The following is a 23,032-nucleotide window of genomic DNA, read 5'->3' as shown; positions in this document are numbered from 1 at the left end:
ACAAACAGTCGCTTTGTATACTTAACCCCAGTGAAAACGACAAACAAGGAAAAGGCTTTTGAACGTACCTGAACACTCAAACACAGCCCCTGAATCACTGATTCACCACACCAAACCCAGCAGTAAATTGACACGGTCCTGGTCTAAGGACCCCAGGTGTCTATATATAAGCCTGCTTCCATCACGTTAAGTGGTTTACTAAATATCTGCTCCACCCCCAAATTAGTAACGTGATTAAACATGAAAGTAAAGAGTCAGGGAAAGAGAGTGAGCTAAAGGATCCCAATCCTAACCCAGCCCACAGGCTACATATAAGTAACTTTGCATCTGCATGTTAACTGGTAGTCATTAGAGTTGTAGCCTATACAGCATGTGTCAGAAACAAAAGGCCCATTACCATAACTGAATTTCAGCTCCGGAGTCTTTGTAAATCCTTAGCGATTGTACACACTGTAAGGACAGTAATGATGGTGTCGATTATCAATTAGAGCACGAGTCCAATGAGGAAACATGGGAAGAAATAGTTATTTAACCCAAACCTCCATCACAAGGACGACTTAAGCAGGACATTTCTCAGTGATCGTACATTATGAGATGCCTCTATCAGCATTAACAAGTGTGTGTCCATCAAGAAACTGATGAGTATATTTCTAAATTATTGCGGAGCACATGTGGTAACTGTATCATTCACTGTGTCAATAACAGTGCATACGTTTAGCCGAGCAGCACTAACGTCAATGTAACATTAAAGTAACATTCAATGTAACATTAAAGCTACGCTGTGTAGGATTTTCTCCCATCTAGCGGTGAAATTGTTTATGACTACCAACTGAACATTACTTTCTAGCCCCTCCCATTCCGAGGGAGTTTTAACTCCTACGGTGGCCGTATTATTTCAAATCTGCCGGCAGTCGCGAGTAATCTTCTCCTCGCATTCGTCATGGTGCCACTGAGTGTAAAAACGCGAAAGGCGAAGCTCGAATTTCCAGGTATGTCCCTCTTTGGCTAATGTATTTTCAAGATGGAGGCGCAACATGGCTGCCGCCATTCGAGCGACTCGCTCGTATGTATTCTAAATGGCAGATTCTAAGCTTATGAGAATACTTGATTAGTTGGTAGAAGTAATTACACATTATTGAGCACATATCATTTTGAAAGAACAAAGTGTTTTTTGCCAAGAACCAACTTAAAAAATTACACAGTGTAGCTTTAAAGTTTGTAAAACAAATCTTGCTCCATCCATAACAGATGCATTGGAACCAAATTACAGTAGTGTTTGATTGGACATCAATATCTGAGGTTATAGGAAAGCCTGTTCTTTTCCCTTTTTAAAGTCTAGACTCTAGAGGCCTATTTATTTTGTTATCATAGCAATGCTTATATGCTTATTTTAAATGTATTATTTGCATTAACATAGTTTTTCCCTGCTGTCTGACGCCCGTTTCACACATACTCCGTGTGCAGTACGTGTGCGGTCCGTGTTGCGGTGCGTGTGCGGTGCAGGAGCAGCACGCGCAATAGTGCTTTCACATATGCTGCGTTTGCAGTGCGGAACTGATCCGCGGCTGTAGCCACAAACACATAGACCTACTCATTATTTTTATTTCAAATCAAGAAGTTATCAGCAACTTTTATTTAAAAAAGTTTTAGGATTCTCTTTGTACACATCCTCCCTTGTCTGTCTTGGCGTCGCTCTATCTTTTTGAGCTGACTAATATAAACGCCAACGAGGAGGAGAAAGAAGCGTCGACAGATCAAAGAATTGTCTTTAGAATATGTTTTTGTTTTCTTTGTTAGGCTAGTTGTTGTCCGTGCTGTTATATTTCGTTCACTGGATGGAATGTTCGTTATTATTGTGAGTCTTTGTGACTTCTGTTGTGAGTGAGTAAATAAATAATTGCATTGATTCCGCCGTTTACTTGTTCTTGTTTTGGATCTCTTCTCTCAGAGTTGATATTTTTATGAGAGGTCGTAACACAACGTATTATTCAATACATTACTTCTAGAAGATTATATATTAAGTTGCTCAAGCAGTGGTAAAATATTGAACCATGTAGCTACTTATATTAAAATTGCATCCATTTTAAATTAAAACTTAATTTACAAAAACAGCAGATTCATACCTTTTCTAAAATCGTTATACAAAGTCTTGCATGTCACAACTAACTTGTTTTTCCACCTCCACGAATGAGACGAGTGTCGTTCTGTTGCCTTGTTGAGGTAAATTGTAGTTTTCTTTGCTTTACCTCGTCTTAAAATAAAAAGATGACTGTGAAAAATGGTACTATTTAATTAAATGCATTCATGGTAAGATTACTAGCCTACATTTTATTTAATAAAATGCATTTATGGTGAAATTATTACATTTTCATGTCAATCTGTGTGCATTTTAAACACGAACCATGCTTGTCACTTTAATTCAGCGTTTGCAGCACAGCAAAAAAATAGACTCGGTGCGGAAACGATCTCTGCACTGCTGTATACGCACCGCAACTGGAACGGATCGACGGACTGCATCCGTGTGCAGTGTGAAAGCTCTAACCTGTTAACATGGGTACGGAAAAAAATACGCACCGCACACGCACTGCAAACGGAGTTTGCATCACAACAAATTGCATCACAAATTCACAATGACAATCAGGTACAGATAGTCATTTTTAACCTGAGAGAGTGCCAATGTTGCTTGATGACCAGAAACAACAAAATGGTAAATACAAGCATCTCCAAATACCCCTCTTTTTCTATTGATAAGACAGAATAAATGATGAGTAACTAGTGGTGAATTTTAAGTTAACAGAAAGGTTCATACTGGATGTGAAATGACTGGATGTACTACTGACAATTAACAAAGTTGTACTGAATGTTTAAGGGGAAATACTGCATCATATGACATGTTTCTCTGTAAAGTCCCTGGTAAAGAGTGAAACATTATACAGTGAGGTGCTGTTTCATTTGACTCCCTTCTCTTTTCACTCTCTTTCTCTTAAACACTCTGTCAGTTTGAACACACTGTCCTCAGTTTGAACATAATTGGATAGATTGACTATTATGTAACATTTATTCTGTGCAAATAAAATGAGATACAAAGAGTGAGCGAGACAGACAGAAAAATTTAAGAAGTCCAAGTCCACAAAAAGAAAATGAGATGAATACATGCAGAGAACAAGAGAATATCTGTTGTATACCCTCTTTTACTGCAGTCTCTTTCTTAATCTCTTACTAGGTCAGTATTGAATGCTGAAAAACAGCGCTGCTGGTCACCAGTATATGCAGTGCTTTGGATGCTTGTCCTTACTATGGGATATAAATATGCTTGTATCCCCACTAGACTTACTAGCAAGTTCTCTTTGGTCAACTAGCTGTGCTGAATGTCTAGCATCACCAGCTTTGCATTGCTTTGTTGATTCACTAGATAGACAAGCAGAAAACCATTAACCAGCCAGGACTAACATAGAAATTCATGCCTGATATTTGGCCATATTGTGATTATCTGCATAATGCTGTGAAGCCTGCTATTAACACATTTGCTACTCAATAATTTGAAGTCTGTAAGATTTTAAAAATGTTTTTAAAAGAGCTCTCCTTTCCTTACCAAAGTTGCATTTATTTGATCCAAATGAAGTTAAACAGTAATATTGTGAAATGTTATTACAATTTAAAATGTTAAAATTGAAACCGTTTTCTATTTTAATATATTTTAAAATATATTAAAATTACTCCATTTTCAGTTCAGTGTCACATTGTCCTTCAAAAATCGTTTGGTGCTCAAGAGACATTTCTTACCCTGTGTCACAATGTGCATAGAAAGTTTCCATTCTAAATAGTATGTGAAATTAGAATAAATGTGTCCCGAAGTATAGCATGTTGAAAAGAGTATGCCACGTCCAGGGATGGTTTACTATTTCAGAGATGTGTGTCTGTGCACACTCCTCCTTGCTTTGGAGAACTAGAAACATGGTGAATGCACATGCCATTGAGGGTTAAACAGAGATGTCCTGTTATTAATTGTCAATATATAACTTTGTGAAGAATATTTATTTTTTAATAAAACAGATACATTTGGCCAATAACTATTAAATGCATCATTATGCAAAAAACATGAGCAAAGTTCTCAGCATGAAAGACCCATGACTGTCAGATCAACATTCTCTTCAGTATGGTTAAAATAATCGTTTGAGTAGTGCAAATTTGCAAATAAAACATGACTGTTTACTGTATATAAGGTTGTTAACTGTGACTGGAAGATTGACAGGCCAGTTTGCGGTGACAGAATGCAAATGACTATGCGACACAGCACAATGTTTTGACGTGGTAGTAATGCCCCAAAGCTTCTCTCATGCGCTCAAACGCATTTTATTAACAAAGAGTAGGCTACATACATACATATAGTATAAGTAGGCGAATTGGAACGCCACATTATTATTATTAATGTTAAAAAACAGTTGTGCTGCTTTATTTTCTTGAAAACCGTGATACATTTTTCCAGGAGTCTTTGTCTAATAGAAAGTTCAAAAGAACAGCATTTATTTGTATTAGAAATCTTGTAACAATGTAAAAGACTTGACTGTCACACTGATTGTGTATTTGGCCGTAGGTTAGTGTGGGTATGTGGATGGTGTTGAAGTTGTGTGGATGTGTTAACAAACCACCAAACCTCTCCACTCCTGTTAATTAACCTGTCACTCTGTGAGTATCTATTGCTGGTTTCCATGGTAATTGAAGGAGGGTGGGTCAATTAAAATGAACACCTCACCTCACTATAAACGTGCTGGGACTGTTGCTCAAGCAAGGTTACGTGTGAGAATGATTTCTGTGTGTGTATGCGCTGTTTGTGCGTGCTGACGAGCCCTACACAGCAACATTAGGGTCTATGGCGGTCTTGTCTGATCGTATTCAGAAAGAGTGATGTTTTTTTGCATTTCTGTTTGATGCTTCAAATGGATAGTTTACCCCAAAAAAAAAAATATATATTCTGTCATTTACTCATCCTCATGTCATTCTAAGACCATAAGACTGTCATTTATCTTCAGAACACAAATTAAGATATTTTTAATAATCTTATTCTTAGCATTTTTGTTCATCCTATTGAAAATTTAGGTAAGGTAACATTTAGGTAACATTTCCAAGCTTCATGAAATATGGTAAAAGTAATCCATATCAATTGAGCAGTTCAATCCAAGGCTTCTGAAGAGACACAATTGCTTTATTTAAACATTTTAATTTAGGCTATCTAAACTTTAATCATTGCACACAGATCAATGTTTTCTACAGATCTCTATGAATTCTCTGGGTTTTGTCCATGAGAATTTGTTCATTCTTCACAAAGGAAATGCATTGGTAGCAGCAGCAATCAAATGCAATCTATCATTATTATGTTTACAGTGGACAGGGTTGAGAATCTGTTGTCTAAGAGAGCAAATATAAAGAAGATGGATAAAATATTCTGATGCAGCCCATTATCATATTCATGAAACACATGGGGCACTGAGCTCTCTCTCTCTCTCTCTCTCTCTCTCTCTCTCTCTCTCTCTCTCTCTCTCTCTCTCTCTCTCTCTCTCTCTCTCTCTCTCTCTCTCTCTCTCTCTCTCTCTCTCTCTCTCTCTCTCTCTCTCTCTCTCTCTCTCTTTCTTTCTCTCTCTCTCTCTCTGTGTCTCTCTCTGTGTCTCTCTCTGTGTCTGTGTCTGTGTGTCAGAAACGTGAGCCCTATCCCTCTCATGAAGACATTAAGGAAGCCTGCTGATAGCCCGTATCATCTACATTGGCCTTAAGTCTATGCATTAAAAGCACATTGATTTCTCATTTATGTGTGTGTGTACGGTGGGGGTCTGGCACCTTCTGCTAAACAGCTGTGCCTCAGACTAAGTATTGTTTGAGTAAAAAAGACAGATCACAAAAAGAAAGGAGAAATGGAGAAAAAATAACAAATAAAGTGATCACAGCTGATAGATATCAAATCAGGATCTCGTTGCAAATACTCACAGATGAGAATAATTTCCCTTTAGTGAGCTCTCTTTCACTGGTTTTGTGGCAAAAGATGCGCGTGCACATATACACATACACACACAAAACTACTGCTGGAGTTGCTGAGCTGATATTAGAAATGTCGCTGTCTCAAGGAATTTCCATCAATTCATCCCTCTATTGCTTCCTTGCTCACTTCTCCTATCTCCATCCAGTATCCACAGTCATTTAGACAGGCACTGGAAAGCTTTTCTAATATAATGTGGGTCCTTCCTGACCATAACCCTTCATCAACCACACAACCCTTCTAACCCAGTGATATTCTTATGAGCTTATCTCTTTTGTAATGTCTCTCAGCCATCTCTCTTTCTACAGTCTTTCTTCATATCTCCCTCTTGCTCGTTCTCTCTTCTCCACCATCATACATAATGCTGATTGGCTACACGGTTGTTGTTGTGTCTGGTTGTGTCGGTCCGACCAACTTTCAAACAGCGTTTTTTCAAATATCGCTTACCCCACCTTTAAAGGGATAGTTCATCCAAAAATGTAAAATTTTGTCATTTATTCCCCCTCATGTCATTCCAAAACTGTATGAATTTCTTTCTTCAGCAGAACATAGAACATATTTTGAAGAATGTTTTAAGTTTAGAAGTTCTGTTCCCAGTCGTCATGTCATATTATAAATATTGCACTATTGCAAATGTGACTGAAAATGATTTTTCATTTTTAAAAGCCCAAATCCCTTCACTAAAAAGTATTTTGAAAAATCCTCCAAAAACAGTCAGGTCACTGGTAAAAGGTGTATTATAATATAATGATTAAAGGTTTGCGGGGTGGTGCAGGTGTGGTTACATGTAACCGGCCCATATTAAAGGGGAACTTGGCAACTCTAGCCATTTCTTCACTGATTTTTACCTTTTTTGTTGCATGTTTTCTCAACAAGCTCCCCCTACAGCTGTGGGGTGTATATTTCACAACACTGTAGTAAAAAAACTCACTTGCGGCACCCTCCTCCCCCTTTCTACCGCTGCTCATGAGCAATGAGCATTTGTTTTAAAGGAACACTCCACCGTTTTTAGCGCAATTTTCCACCGGACAAAATTGCGATTGTTAACTCATGATTTCTGTTCTGTCTGTGCGCACCAATCTTGCACTTCTATCTCCTCCTCAACCAGACCACCTAGAGACAGGCGTGACTTTTTACTTTTTAAATAGGGAAAACATGGAGGTGTTTGGTCGCTTCTAGCTTCATCTCTGTTTGGTCCCTAATGAATGAACTGGGCTAAGCTAAGTGTTATCAAAGTGTCGCCGCGCGCCAGAGCGATAGAGTGCACGCACTGAGACGAGAGAGGTATGTATCAACTCGTCTTAGTTAAGGGAATAACATAGTTTAATATGAAAAAACAGTGGAGTGTTCCTTTAATCGGAGCCGGCCAACTTTATTGTGTGGAGCTATGTCTACCAAGGTGGGTAATACATCATACACAGTATCATAGAACAGTATTGTGTTTTCTGTCGAATTGCTGTAAAGCAGTTTGTGTTTGTCGCTCGTTCTTGGTTCTCACTCTGCACTCATCCGACCGCGCTTTCTTCATTTTCTTCGTCGACTCTGCCATGATTCACATCTGAAATGCGTGCTAGTGTCTTCCATAGAGGCTGCTTCATATGTTGTTGATGTATGTGACGTTGTGCCGTAAAGCAACTAAGTCGTGATTCTCGCGAAATTTGGCGGGGCGCCACCTCTCAAACTTGCATTGCTGGTTTTGCCAGCGGCGTCCCCCCCCCCCCCTGCTTTGCTATCGGGATGATTCGCCCTACAACAAGTTAATTTACCATCGAAATGATTTCGAAGCTGTTATATTAAGGTATACAATCTTGCATCGTGTGCCTTAAATTAGCCAAAACATGGACCAGAAAAAGATTTTTACTTTGACTAGCACATGATCACCTGCACATCTGAAAATTATACCACACAAATAAACGTATGTATAATACTGATCTTTTTAAACGTTTGAGCATTTGAAGTGAAATGTTGCGTGGTGTGTAAATGTTGACAATGTTGAAGCCCGATTGCTAAACTAACGTGAGTCTGCTGTGCTCTCTTATCAGCCAACTGAAGGCTGTTCAAGAGGAATTTCTGAGGTGGAGTCAGCACAGTTTGGGTTGGTAACGGTTGCCAAGCAACACTGCTCCAGTCTGTAAGAGTTGCCAGGCAGCACAGTTTCAGGTTGGCAACGACCGCTGCACAATCAAATAGTTTTTTTTTTTATGCTTACATCTAATTGGCTGACAAGTGCCAAACCCATAATATTGAATGAATTCTTCTTTGCTGGCATTTGGCCTGTAAATCCTGAAGGATGTTATCTGTAAAAGGTCCAAAAGAATTCTGAAATGATATCATTCCCATTCTGTTTGTATTTCTTCTTTTTCAGTCTGCTTTGATATAGTTCCAGTCTTTTATATTTCTCTCACATTTCTCTTTTCAAAGGGGATGTGAATTATAGAGGAAGTTGACATGACTTTTCTTCTGCTTGCATGTCTGCTCCCATGGTAGCACTGTAGTAATGACAACTCAGTTCTGATTGGTTGAAGTTGTTATAATTCTGGGTGGTTTTTTTTTGAGAGAGAGAGATTGATGTCTGAGGATGAGGGCTAACATTTTTATCCTTTTTTTTACACGTGCTTTACCAGTCAAAATGGTCCCAAATGAAGCCAATGCATGATGAACCATTAACTGTCTCAGAGCAACACATTCATCATGATTCAGTGTGTTTGAACAAATCATTTGAGTATGATTCAATAAGACCTCTTATATTGAAAAAAAAAAAAAAAAAAAAACAATTTGTAGAATTTAATGTTTTACTCTTTACAATGTAAGATCTGTTATATGTTTTCCCCAATATCTGTTTGGCTTATGTTTGATGTTAAATGTCATTGTAAGCTTTTATGAAAGTTGAATATAAAAATAAAAATAAATGATTCAATAAGTCACTTGTCGCCACCTAATGGCATAGTGATGTAACTGGCAAGAAAGTATAACTGACTATCTGCTAACTGTTAACTGCCTGGAATTGCATTTAAACATATTTTCAATGTGATAATTTCTTTTGACCGTTTCTTTTAATTAAAAGTGAGTGGGTCACATTCATTTCACTGTTTTGAATCTCAGCCATTTTATTGTTAGGTGTCACATCAGCAGAGTTGTGACGGAGCTCTTCACACTGCATCTGAATTAAATTGACTGCCTTGACAAATCAATAATTACCTGTCTTATTCTCTCTCGCTTGCATTATCTGTGTGTGTGTGTGTTACACTGCTGCTTTGTCAATGTCTGATAAGGTGAAACTCCTAGAGATCAGACTAATCAACAAACTAATTACTCAATTATTCAGTCATTTTACCTGTAGACATTTCCTGAGTAACAGGGGCTTCAAACTTCCTGTTTGTTTGGATGTGCAGTACATTAGCATGCATTATTAATTTGTAAATGTGTGTATCTTTCAGTTGAAAATGTTCACAGTATACTTATTCGCCACGTTAAACTGACTTTAATTTATCTTTTTCTTTACAGACTTGTCAAAAAACCGCTTTTGTGAACTCCCTCCAGAAGTTTGTATGTTTGCGCCGCTGGAGTCGTTAAACCTCTATCACAACTGCATAAAGGTCATTCCAGAGGCCATTATAAACCTACAGATGCTCACCTACCTGAACATCAGGTAACACCCACACTTTGTCTTTGTCTGTAAAAGGGATGTTTTGGAGTAATTTCAACCTAGGGTCCTTTGCACCATGTCCTCGAGCCAAACACCCCCCTAGAAGCTTTTTTTCCCTTGGTCGAACATTATTAAAGTTAGAGCTTATTTAGAGATATCAGCTGAATGGCTTAGTGAAAGCGCTAAAGGATCCAAGGTTGTATCTTGTAAATTACCCCACTAATAATGCCCAGAATGGTACCAAATTTATACAGTAGTAAAAATAGGCTCTGTACTCCTAAAACAAGGCATTGGAAAGTTTGTTAGTACATCAGGAGTGTATTTAAATAACACTTGCCTAGCGGCTTATGCTACCGCTAACCCAGTCACTCTAAGTTTTCACCCTAGGTTGAATTTACTCCGAACCTCCCCTTTAACATCTCATTATAATTAATATATTTCTAAGACTATCTTGACATCTGTCTATTGTGCTGTTGTTGATCAAGCTGTTATAAAAATAATGTCCTTTGACTGAAACCGCTTTTAAATCAAATTCAGACCCAAAGAAATGCATTGGAATCGACTGCAGATGAAATTGTTGTCAAGTAAACTTTGTGCTCAACAAGGCTGTATTTATTTAATAAAAAATACAGTAAAAACTAACATTGTGAAATATAATTACAATTTAAAATAACTGATAATAATCTTTCTATTTTAATATATTTTAAAATGTAATGTAATACTTATAATTTTCCGCAGCTTGTTTGGGTCAGTAAGTTGTTGTTGTTTTTTAAATAAATTAATATTTTTATTCAGCAAAGATGCATTTATAATGTTGCAAAATAATTTATTCCAAATAAATGCTGTTCTCTAACTTTCTATTCAGCAAAAGAATCTTGAAAAAAAAAATGCATTGTGGTATCCAAATAAGCAGAACAATTGTTTTCAACATTGATAATAATAATAAATGTTTCTTGAGCAGCAAATCAGCATATTAGGATGATTTCTGAAGGATCATGTGACACTGAAGACTGGAGTAATGATGCTAAAAATACAGCTTTGGCATCACATGGATAAATTACATTTTAAAATATATTACAATGTAAAACAATTACTTTAAATTTGTAGTAATATTTCATAATATTACTGTTTCTACTGAATTTTTTTACCAAATAAATTTTGGTAAATTTATTTTCATCAAAAGCCTTGGTGAGGCTGCAGAGACTCTTTCAAACACATAAAAAAATCTTACCAGCCACAAACCACTGAACAGTAGATTATTTGTCCAGCAACTGTAAGAGCTTTAATTTCTTTCAGCTGTTGTGGGGGTTTCCTTATTAAAGAAAGTGAGAGATGGTATTAAATAGTATTTATTGATAGACTATTAAACCTAATCCTTGTGTTTTGATGTTTTCAGTCGAAATCAGCTGTCCGTTCTCCCCAAGTTTCTCTTCATTCTTCCTCTGAAAGTGCTTGTGGTCAGCAACAATAAACTCCTGTCTATTCCTGAGGAGATCGGAAAGGCCAAAGACCTCATGGAACTGGTCAGTATGTGAAAATACACGTGTAATTATTGTATATGATATGTTCGTATATACACAGTTCATGCGTTTTCTGTGTTCAGGACATCAGCTGTAATGAGATCCAGGTGCTTCCTGCTCACATGGGGAAACTGCTCGCGCTACGAGAGCTCAACATACGAAGAAACTGGCTACAAGTGTTACCAGATGGTACAGACACATACAAAAAGACAGATCCTATATCAACAGAAGCATCAATCAGATAAAACTACAAAAGCTTAGCTGGATATAAATTCACATTCAACACATTTAGTGTTCATGCTAGTTATGCTACTTACTTTGAGATAGGAAGGAATTTCTCATTATATCTTTAGTTTTCCCCTTTCTTTCTCTTTCTCACAGAATTGTCTCATCTGCCGTTGATCAGGTTGGATTTCTCTTGTAATAAGATCACTGAGATTCCCATATCTTACCGCAAACTTAAGCAGTTACAGCACATCGTTCTTGACAACAACCCCATGCAGTCTCCTCCCGCCCAGGTATTTCAGTAGTACTCCTCTGTTACTGTGTATCTCTTCACATGTGTGGCGCTGAAGACTTGCTTGATTGTTGTTCCTGTCTGTTGGTAATTTCTTTTCTGTTGGCGCCATCCAGTGGCTGACATTGCGAAATACATAAAATATCAAGCATATTGATGCAATAATGATGGTATTCATTTTTTTTCTAATCTTACTTAGGGTACCACATAGGAATGCCCCCTCAAAAAATAAAATAAAAAGTCCTGAAGAAACAAAAACTATTATAGAGTCCGCAATTTTCCTAACTGTTTTAAACATTGATAATAATAAGAAAAGTTTCTTGAGCAGCAAATCAACATAGAATGATTTCTGAGGGATCATGTGACGACACATTTATCTTTGTGGAGAAATATAATTAAACTTGGTTTGGTTCCAAAATTTATTGTCTTAGATGTTCAAGGACTTTCTAGCGTTTAAATTTTAGTGAACTTTGAAAGTTTGAATCACATTTCAAGCATAATTTTCAGCATTGTGTATTATTTGCGTAAATAAATGGGCTTCTCAACCACTCAACCCCCCTCCCCCCAAAACCACAGTGAACCTGTGCTGTGGTGCTTGGCCTTTTTACCATCGCGGTGGTAACTGCCATCGTCACAGCCCTAACCAAACCACACTTTTCATTTTCCAGTTTGATTATTGCAAGGATCCATGGGACCCATCAGCAGTCACACTGTGCCCTTAAGCAATGCACTTAACCCAAATTCCAGTGCTGTAGCTGTGGTGGGCAGTAAATCAAACGATAAAATTCTTGTTATAAAACGAATAGTACCAGTCCTTGATTCTGATTGGTTGAGCCGCGTTTGAAGCCGTTGTAAATTACTCAACAAACATACACCTGTGACCGCATTACATGTATTACTGCGCAACTGCCGTTTGTGGCTTGCAACTTGAGGCAATTTATGTGCCACGAGAGAAGCTTGCCCATACAAACACTGCACGCCGGTCTGCCCTCGAAGACGGCACCCCAATCAGTCAAAGAGGCGTCCGTCGTGATAACCTGGCGACGGCAAAGTACACCCATCTTGACCATCTATCGACACTCATAGCAGGCGGAAGGCAGACCAAGAATGGCGGATGCCCCTGAGTTTCATCCACCACAAGAATGGTCTCATATGAAGGAGACCCAAGGGCAGCACAGGAGAGGCTGCTGCCATGAGCCCCAGGAGCCTGCGACATATGCCCACCGCTACATGATGGTTGAGCGTGAAACGGGCCAAGCACGCACGGAGATTGGAAACTCGAGCAGGGGCCAGACGGGCCTGCATCGAGAGAGAATCGAGTTAGACACCCAGGAAAGTGGTCTGCTGAGAAGGAGTTAAGACACTCTTCTGAGCATTCAACCTGAGCCCAAGATACCGCAGGTGGTGGAGAAGGACGTCCCTGTGACGACACACCAACTCTCTGGAATGAGCCAGTCATCTAGATAATTTAGCACACGGATGCCCTGGAGCCTCAAGGGGGCCAGAGCTGCATCCATGCACTTGGAGAACGTCCGCGGAGCCAGAGCTAGACCAAATGGAAGGACCCGATACTGATACGTCTTTCCCCCAAAGGCGAACCAGAGGAACTTCCTGTGCCGTGGAATGACCTGGATGTGGTAATAGGCGTCCTTCAGGTCCACGGTGATGAACCAGTCCCCTGTTCGAATCTACGCCAGGATAGTTTTCAACGTCAGCATCTTGAACTTCCCTTTGTAAAGGGAAAATTTCTGACGACGCATGTCCAAAATGGGGCGCAGACCCCATCCTTCTTTGGGACGAGGAAGTAGCGGCTGAAGAAACCGCGGTTCAAGTCTGAAGGGTTACCTGAATTTTACTAAACCTGAGGTTTAGTATAATGCCACCTTTATACTCAAAAACATCTATAGAGGATGCATTACATATGTATCACCTTATTCAAATTGAAATGAGTGACCATTTTAGAGGGTTCACACACGGGCCTCTGTTCAGGCTAATTCAGAGTTGTTTATGATCAAAGTTATACATCTCCAATTTAAGCTACTTTTGGGTGCAATAACTTTTACATTGAATGCCAAGTCTGTGTTTTAGCAAAAAAAAGGGTATGTGTCCAAAAACACGTACTGAGTAGGAGTTACATGACAAAGGCTAAATCGTTTACATCTCTGGTTCACCCCAAACAAAGATAAAACTTTACAGTAATCTCACAAAATCATGTATTCCATAAGTATGTAATCATGTCAGTGCAATTCAGACAAGTCCAATGGATTCATAGACCCAGAAAACATGGAGTTAGGCACCAAGTTTACTTGGCTACGTCAAATAATGAAGGAGTTAGGACATTTTAAGGGCTTGCTGCCCATCTTGGACGCCATCTTGAAAATTACACCTTTCTAGTGGTCAAACTTTGGTAAACTTTTAGTATGTTATTAAGGACACCTAATACTACAAAAAACAGCTGAGAAACCTTTTGTTAGTATTTTTTTAGGGTTAGGTTTTTTTTTTTTCATATATGCTATGTGGTGCTCTCGCGGGTTACCTAGAGCTTAACGACTTCACGAACCGTAACTACCACAATGTTAACAAAGTAAATAAAGTTAATAAAAGGCTGATTTGACGTTTACTTGACTGATAGGACAGCTGTTTCAGTGGTTGCCTAGCAACATAAAAAACGCAGCGCACTGCTTGTTCTGTGTGATGGGGCAGTGCTGTGTGCCTCGCGTTTTCGAACCTGAAAAACCTGTTAGGTGTGATCAGGGCCAAGTGGGGTTTTTCCGCTCCGCATCGTGCCCCACAATGGCCCTTAGCTGTTCTAAATCCACTGTAAAACAGCTTCGTGGGGCTTATTGCTTAATTTCACAGAGGGTGTGGTGTGATGATGTGCAGGATTACGTTGTTCTAGTCAAGGCGTTATCAAAGAACTTTGTTCTGAATGCTCAGATTTTATCTCATCAGCATATTGTCCTTCACGTTTTAGGAAAGGCGAGCTGTTGGTTTGGTCCTTTGTCCTCTTCATCTGTAAAATCTTTTTTTTTAAACAATTACGAGAAATGCGTAACTTTTTGTTCTGTCTGATAAGTTGATAAAAAAAAATGAAAGATCATGTTTTCCCTGACTATGGCTTGTCTTGCTCAGACACGCAGTTGTGAAGCTCAGCATGTTCTTCCCTTGACTGAAATTAATTTTGGATTTGTTTGGAATGTTCTTTGGTCTGTTCATTTATTTTTCCTGGGAAATGAGAGAGAGAGAGAGAGAGAGAGAGAGATGTTTAATGGGCTGCCTCAGAATATTTTATCCGTCTTCTTTATATTTGCTCTCTTAGACAACAGATTCTCAACCCTGTCCACTGTAAACATAATAATGATAGATTGCATTTGATTGCTACTGCTACCAATGCATTTCCTTTGTGAAAAATGAACAAATTCTCGATATGAAAATTTAAAAATGGATAAAATCCAGAAATATGACATTTCATAGAGAATTCATAGAGATCTGTAGAAAACATACTTCAGTTAAAAACACTGCAGTGTAAAAAGTGTTTAAAAAAAAATAAAAAAGGTTATTTATCTTATCTTTTTATGAAACACAAGCTGAACTAATTTTCGTGTGAAATGCCCATAAATCCAATCTTACATAAATTGTTGCATTAGACTTAATGTGAATATTTACATGACAATGAATATTGACTAAATATATTGTCTGTCTGTTATGTATGTGGTGCGATTAAAATTTTTTTTTTTTTGAAAAGTCTCTTATGCTCACCAAGGCTGCATTTATTTGATAGAAATACAGAAATTCAGTAAAACAGTAACATTAAATGTTCTTACAATTTAAAATAACTTCCATTTGATTATATTTTAAAATGTAATTTATTCCTGTGATGTCAAAACTGAATTTTTTTTTTTGAGAAAAAACAAAAAAATGGCTGCGAGGGCAGACGTGCGTGTGTAGCAGCGCAGCCCTTGTCTGCTTTAAACTTTATAATATAAGCTCCTTTTGACTCTTGCGTGCAGATATGGCACAATAAAAGAGCGACCACGGCAAAAAGCTAAAAACTGGTGCGTTTATTGTGGATTACTAAAACAAAATTAAGCAAGTTTTCGTGACCTAATTAATCAAGACTAAAGTGCGCGCACCTGTTACGGCAAAGTACTGCAATGGCAGGGGAAAATTCGATCACAATGGAAACGTTGTGGGAAAGACTCAATCTAAACCAAAATGAACTTTTGCAGAGATTCACAGCAATGGAGCAACAGATGATGCAAATGAATGGTTCGATGAATGCACTAAATGAACAGATTGCTGAAGTGCAAATGCGTGTGAGCGCAGCTGAGGATAACCTGGAAAGCACTGACAGTAAGGTGCAGGTTTTGGTCAAACGAGTGGAAGTGCTGGAAGCAAAGGCTGAATATATTGAGAACAAAAGCCGACAGAACAACGTGGTTATCTTTGGAATAATGGAGGGTGAAGAGAAGAACGACCCAGTGGCGTTTGTTCAACAGTTTCTGATGGAGACGCTGAATCTGCCACGGGACACCCTGCACATCGAGAGAGCGCATCGCATCCCCACCTACGCGTCTGCTGCTACTACTGCTGGTAAAAGACCGAGGCCGATTATCGCCAAGTTCGGGAATTATCAGCACAAGGCAAAGGTGATGACGCTTGCCCGGGAGAAGGGGACACTACTCTACAAAGACACCAGAGCTTTCATCTATCAAGATTTCAGCGCTTCTGTGCAGAAGAAGCGTCAACTGTTTGTTCCAGTGAAAAGGAAATTATACGCTGCTGGAATAAGGTATGCAATGAGGTTCCCCGCTATACTTTCTGTTGACTTTAAGGGAGTACGAAAGCGCTTCGAGACTCCGTCAGACGCGCAGAAATTTCTTGACGACTTGGATAAACCTAGCGCCTCCTCCATGACTTAATAACTCTGTCATGTATTGTGTCTCTAATGGTCGCTCAAATGGGCCTAGTAGTCTTCTGTAGATCTTTTTTTTTTTTTTTTTCTTACTGTGCCCAATGACTGTGAATGAATAGGAGCGATTTTCTTTTTTTCATTAAAGCAGACAAGACCACTTAGGTTAAAGTTCAAATGTGGCTAATATCAGCCTTGTGTGGTCTGGTATTTTGGCCCATATTTTGGGGTTCTTTTTTTCTTTTTTTCGTCTTTTATTTCTCTCTTTTTTTTTTTTTTTTGTTAAATATGAAAGGGGATCCATAATTGTTGTTATAATACCTTGCATATTGGGGAAATTACTAGATATTTTATGCCTATGATGCAATGGCTTTACCAGTAAAATTTTCTTCATTTAATATCAAAGGGTGTAACAATCCAGTCAAGCGGAATAGGATAATTACATTTCTGAGGAAGGAGAATGTTTCAGTTGCAATGTTGCAGGAGACACATTTGACTGAGAATGAACATAAAAAACTTAGAAAAGACTGGGTTGGACATGTGTACTTTTCCTCATTTAATAGTAAAAGCAGAGGGGTGGCGATACTGGTGCATAAAAAATTGCCCATTAATATCCTCCTGGGACCCAAGAATAGACTTTTGTCCACTGTAGTGGACATTATATTTTAGTGAATTTCTCTGACATCATACATGTCACATGACACAACCTGGGTGTCCTGTAAGGAGCACATTCAGGACTTTTCAGAGACACCAAATGTTTGGAGGTTTCACCATGAAAACAACTTCTCCTTGGTCTTTAAAAATGTCTGACATTAATTTAGTGATCAAATGTAGCATTCTTATGGAAATATGATAATATATTGTAATTATAATTTAAATTGGACTACTTTTCAAATTGTATTTCATAGAACAACATCTCAGGAAAATGTTAAGGGGTTTCAAATAAAAAAAATATTTTCTGTTACAGAACAGGGCATTGATTTCATACATGTCCACTGTAGAGGACACCAGGACTTAAAACATGTTTATCAGGCATTTTCTGAGACACAACAAGTGAATATGGAAATAAATTATACATCAATATTCCTATGAAATATTAGATATTATTATTAAAATGTTGCCAATTATTACTCCAATTATTACACTTCTTTTTTCATTAACTGTTGCTCCAAGAACACATTAAGGTACAAATTAGATACAGTTTATATATACATTGCATTGAATGGGAATATAAATTTATGGACATTTTACCCACATATTGCATAAAGTAAAATGGTGTATCAATTTATTCCATTATTTCTTTCATAACATAGTTGAGAATAATCTTTATACAAATTTTGGTTGAAAAAATCCTGAAAACCCCAAATTTATTGGTGATAGAAAAAAAAATCCCATTGTTTTTGCCTATACATATAATTTCATGTCATTTTATTTTTTAAACAACTTAATCCTGGCGTCCACTACAGAGGACATAGCATAACGTATGAATAAAATATTATTTTTCAAAAATGTTTTTTTACCATTTGTTTATTGTGCTCTAAACAGTGTGATGACATGGAAAAAAACTGAATTCAAAAAACTTTTTTTTTCTGGGTCCCAGGAGGATATTAACCATGTTGAAATTGATGAAAGAGGTTGCTATGTTTTGTTGCATGGGGTTTTATATGGAGAGAGAGTTACTATCCTAAATGTATATGCTGCCCCTGACCTCGACCCTACATTCTTTACTAAATTGACTGTTTTACTGTTCAAGTATCACTGTCCCTATATGATTGTGGGTGGAGATTGGAATTGTGTAATGAATAATATTTTAGATAAAAGGCCCACCATCACTAGTGCAAAACAAACTCCTAGACAGCGAGCTTTGCAACAAATGGTTGATGAGGTTGATTTAGTTGACGTGTGGAGACATATGCACCCTGGAGAGAAGGACTATACTTTTTTTTCCAAATCCTCATAAAACATATACAAGAATTGATTTTTTTCTGGTTACTAAAACAATATTGGAATTAATAAAACAAAGTAGCATTGGAACTATACATTTGTCGGATCATGCCCCAATTAAAATTGAGGTTGTATTTACTTGTTTATATAAGAATAAAACTGTTTGGCAGTGTAATAGATCAATATTATCTGATCTTAATTTTTGTAACAAAACTAAAGTAAATTTAATGCATTTTCTAGAAATTAACGATAATGATGATACTGATCCGGCAAATGTATGGGAAACAACAAAAGCTTATCTTCGAGGCTTGATGATTTCATACTGTGTTGCTAGGAAAAGGAAAACTATTTATGAACAAAAAAGACTAGAGTCAAAATTACAAGAGGCTGAGACTAAACATAAGCACAGTCTTTCTGCTGAAAGCTGGGATCAGGTTATGGTTGCTAAAACTGCACTCAATTCATTGGAAATCCAAAAAACAGAAAGAGAATTATTTTTACAAAAGTATAAACAGTATGATAGTCATAGATCTGCAAAATATTTAGCAAGCTTAATTAATATTAAAAAACGCAAGTCCGCAATATCAAAAATAAGAGATAAAAGTGGTAAATTGGTTTATACATCAGGTGAAATAACAGATGTGTTTAAAGGATTCTTTGGTGATTTGTACAAATCTGAGAATACAGATAGCGAAAGGGATATGACTTTGTTTTTCCAGAAGCTTAAGTTACCTAAACTTGATTTGCAGGATAATCTGTCACTTGGTGCTAAAATTACAGTTGATGATGTGAAAAAGTCAATAAATTCTTTAAAGAATGGAAAAGCATGTGGTCCAGACGGTTTTCCAGCAGAGGTCTACAAAACCTTTGTGGACATTTTGGCTCCTTTACTTACAAAAATGTTTCAGTATGCTTATGATGAGAAGAAATTGCCAAAGACAATGCAGCAATCTATTATTTCATTAATACCAAAAGATCACAAGGATCCAGAAAACCCTGCATCATACAGACCATTATCAATTCAAAATACAGATTCAAAGATTTTAGCAAGTGTTTTGGCAACACGATTAAACAATGTAGTACATAAATTAGTCTCTAGCGATCAAACAGGCTTCATTAAGATGCGACAGTCTAGCGCCAATGTAAGGCGACTGCTTGGGATTTTACAGTATGTAGCATATAAAAAAGAAAAGGCAGTGGTCATTGCATTGGACGCAGAAAAAGCTTTCGATCGCGTTGAATGGAAGTATTTATTTAGAGTTTTAAAAGAATTTTCATTTAATGAAAGTTTTATCAACTGGATTAAATTATTGTATACAAATCCTCAGGCAGCTCTTTTGATTAATGGAACTACATCTGAAACATTCTTGTTGGAGAGAGGAACAAAACAAGGATGCCCTCTATCCCCTCTCTTATTTAATTTAGTTATTGAGCCATTGGCGGTATTAATAAGAACGAGCGAGGAGATAGAGGGCATTGAGACAGATAGTGGTTCCCACAAGATATCGCTTTATGCCGATGATGCTCTTTTATTTTTGAAGAATCCTACTAAATCTATCCCTTTACTAACAAAAATGATTGAAAACTTTAGTAAGTTTTCAGGATACAAAATAAACTACGAAAAATCCTTAGCTTTTCCGCTTGGCGATAGAATAAGCTCATTAAGCTATCATCCTTTTAAAGTGACCACAAAAGGATTTAAATATCTTGGTATATATTTTAGTTCAGATCTTTCAAAATTGATAAAACATAATCTTTTACCTGTAATAGCAAAAATAAAAACTGACCTTCTAAGATGGACTAATCTTTCACTATCTCTATTGGACCGCATAGCTATAATCAAAATGAATGTTCTCCCTCACCTGTTGTATGTTATCCAAATGCTACCTATTTATATCCCATCCAAAATGTTTACAAAAATACACAGTGCGGTAGGAGTATTTGTGTGGAATAATAAAAGGCCAAGGATGGAACTTCGAAAACTTCAACTACCGACCAAAAAAGGAGGACTTGGCATCCCAAATTTTAAATTTTATCATTGGGCTGCACAACTAAAATTCATGGCAGAATGGATTAAAAAAAGCCATTTCTGCTTCCCAGATTTAGAAGGTATAGGTCTGGATAGGGTTCAATTAGAACACCTTCCGTTTATTTGTTTCACAAAAATATATACCAAGATTAAGAAAAATTATATATTGAAAAATATCTGTAGATCTCTCAGTGCTATCCGTAAATATTTTGGTCTTGATAAATATTCAGTGTTGGCTCCCATTGCTAATAATCCAGACTTTAGACATACCTGTATCGATGTTGGTTTTAATGAGTGGAGAGAAGCTGGTATCATAAGAATATTAGATGTTTATGCAGATAATGCTCTTAAGTCTTTTCAGCAATTACAGTATGAGTTTAATATTTCTCAAGCCCATTTCTTTCGATATTTACAAATGAGAAGTTACCTTAGTTCTATTGAATACTATAAACAAGGTGGGAAAACAAATGTGCTTGATAGCATTTTATTAAAGGCATCTGCATTGAAAAGTAAAACATTGACATATATTTATGACCAAGTTACAGCAAATAATAAAGGTCTAATAAATATTAAACAAAGTTGGGAACTTGATTTTGGTGCTACACTGGAAGACCAGATATGGAGCAAAGTATTAGATCATGCAAGACAAATTACTAAATCAAACAAATCATATGAAGTACAATATAAAATCATTAACAAACTGCATGTGACTCCTTTAACTCGAAGTAAATATGACACATGTACAAAATTTTGTCTGAAGTGTAAAAAAGATATAGGAACTTATTTCCATTTAATATGGACTTGTCCTTTAATTGCATCATTCTGGTCTTCGGTTGTTCAGGAAATTGAAAAATCTTTTGGGATTAAAGTGCCACTGGATCCCAGATTGTGTATCCTTGGTGTAAACAATTGTGTGCCGGAAACAAAAACAATATCCATAATGTTGTATGCTGCTCGCCTTTCCATACTTCATGTATGGATTAAAGAACACTCTCCTACTCTAACTCTTTGGCGTGAAAAACTCTTGTCATTGTTACCATACGAAAGACAGCATAATGTACTGGATGGAACTCTGGATATTTTTGTAAATGACTGGTCTCCCCTTAAAGACTATTTTGGACGTGAATGGCAAGCAATAACATGTATTAATATGGATTGAAAACAAGAAGTGTACATCTATTGATTTCCCCCCTTTTTTTTTTTTTTTTTTTTTTTTTTTTTTTTCCTCACTCCTCGAAAATAAGTATTTAAATATGGTCTGCGCTCTGTATAAAACCTGTGTAGAGAATGTGTATATATGTGTGATACCTACCTGTGTATACATGAAGTATAAAATGGACACTGCTAACTAATTAAATGTAGATAATGCAATAGTTTTTTTTTTTTTTTTTTTTTTCCTCACTCCTCGAAAATAAGTATTTAAATATGGTCTGCGCTCTGTATAAAACCTGTGTAGAGAATGTGTATATATGTGTGATACCTACCTGTGTATACATGAAGTATAAAATGGACACTGCTAACTAATTAAATGTAGATAATGCAATAGTTTTTTTTGTTTGTTTGTTTTTTTTTTTTTTTTGTTGTTGTTTTTTTGTTTATGGTAAGAAGAAGAAAACGTGAAAATAAACAGTTTAAAAAAAAAAAAAACTGAATTTTCAGCATCATTACTCCAGTCGTCAGTGTCACATGATCCTTCAGAAATCATTCTAATATGTTGATTTTCTGCTCAAGAAACATTTATTATTATCAGTGTTGAAAACAGTTGTTCTGCAGATTTTTTTTATATTTTTTTGCGGACACAATGAACTTTTTTTTTTTTTTTTCAGGATTCTTTGAATAGAAATCATTTATTAATGAACTAATATTCATTGATCCAACTGATCCACTTTTACAGAGGCTGTAATTTCTGTGATGTTTTGTAATGTTAGATTAATTTTCTTATTTGCTTTCAGATCTGTCTGAAGGGAAAGATCCACATCTTTAAGTATTTAAACCTGCAGGCATGTCGCCTGGATAAAAAACCAGACACACTTGATCTGCCTTCTTTGGGAAAGCGCTGCTTACCTCAGCAGCTAACAGACAGGTAACTACAGCAGGGCTTAAAAAAATCAATTGGTTCACTCCGAGCAGAATCAGTATTTTAACTTTTCTGTTCTGCGTTCCTTCTGTAACATTACAGTTCAGAAAACAGTTTTATTAGAAAAAATACTGGTTAATAATGTTATTTAAAAAAAAAAATTCCCCCTATACTTTATACCAGACCTTGAATAGAACTTTATACTAAATAGCTTTATACTAAAGCTTGTGACTAAACCTCGTAACCCTAGTGGATCTTCAAACTGTCGGTAAAACCTCATACAGTAGCACCACCCGCCTCAATCATAAGTGCTACACAGATTTTGGTGACTGTCTCTGCTTGTTTGCAGTGCAAGGGTA

The 23,032-nt window shown here is 36.9% G+C and overlaps 1 protein-coding gene across 2 annotated transcripts in view; it reads left to right on the top strand.

Moving 5' to 3' along the window:
- The window catches only part of lrch2 (leucine-rich repeats and calponin homology (CH) domain containing 2), a 104,634-nt gene that overhangs the window by 10,462 nt on the left and 71,140 nt on the right, over positions 1-23,032 (top strand). For both annotated transcript variants that reach the window (XM_081365230.1, XM_081365229.1), the window contains exons 2-6: positions 9,533-9,677; positions 11,071-11,197; positions 11,278-11,383; positions 11,576-11,712; positions 22,549-22,679. In XM_081365230.1, coding sequence (XP_081221356.1) covers positions 9,533-9,677; positions 11,071-11,197; positions 11,278-11,383; positions 11,576-11,712; positions 22,549-22,679 — 646 coding nt within the window. The remainder of the gene's footprint in view (positions 1-9,532; positions 9,678-11,070; positions 11,198-11,277; positions 11,384-11,575; positions 11,713-22,548; positions 22,680-23,032) is intronic.

This window comes from Scardinius erythrophthalmus (genome assembly GCF_964197995.2).
Source record: "Scardinius erythrophthalmus genome assembly, chromosome: 5".
NCBI classification, from domain to species: Eukaryota; Metazoa; Chordata; class Actinopteri; order Cypriniformes; family Leuciscidae; genus Scardinius; species Scardinius erythrophthalmus.
This window is presented reverse-complemented; position numbering and strand designations above follow the sequence as displayed.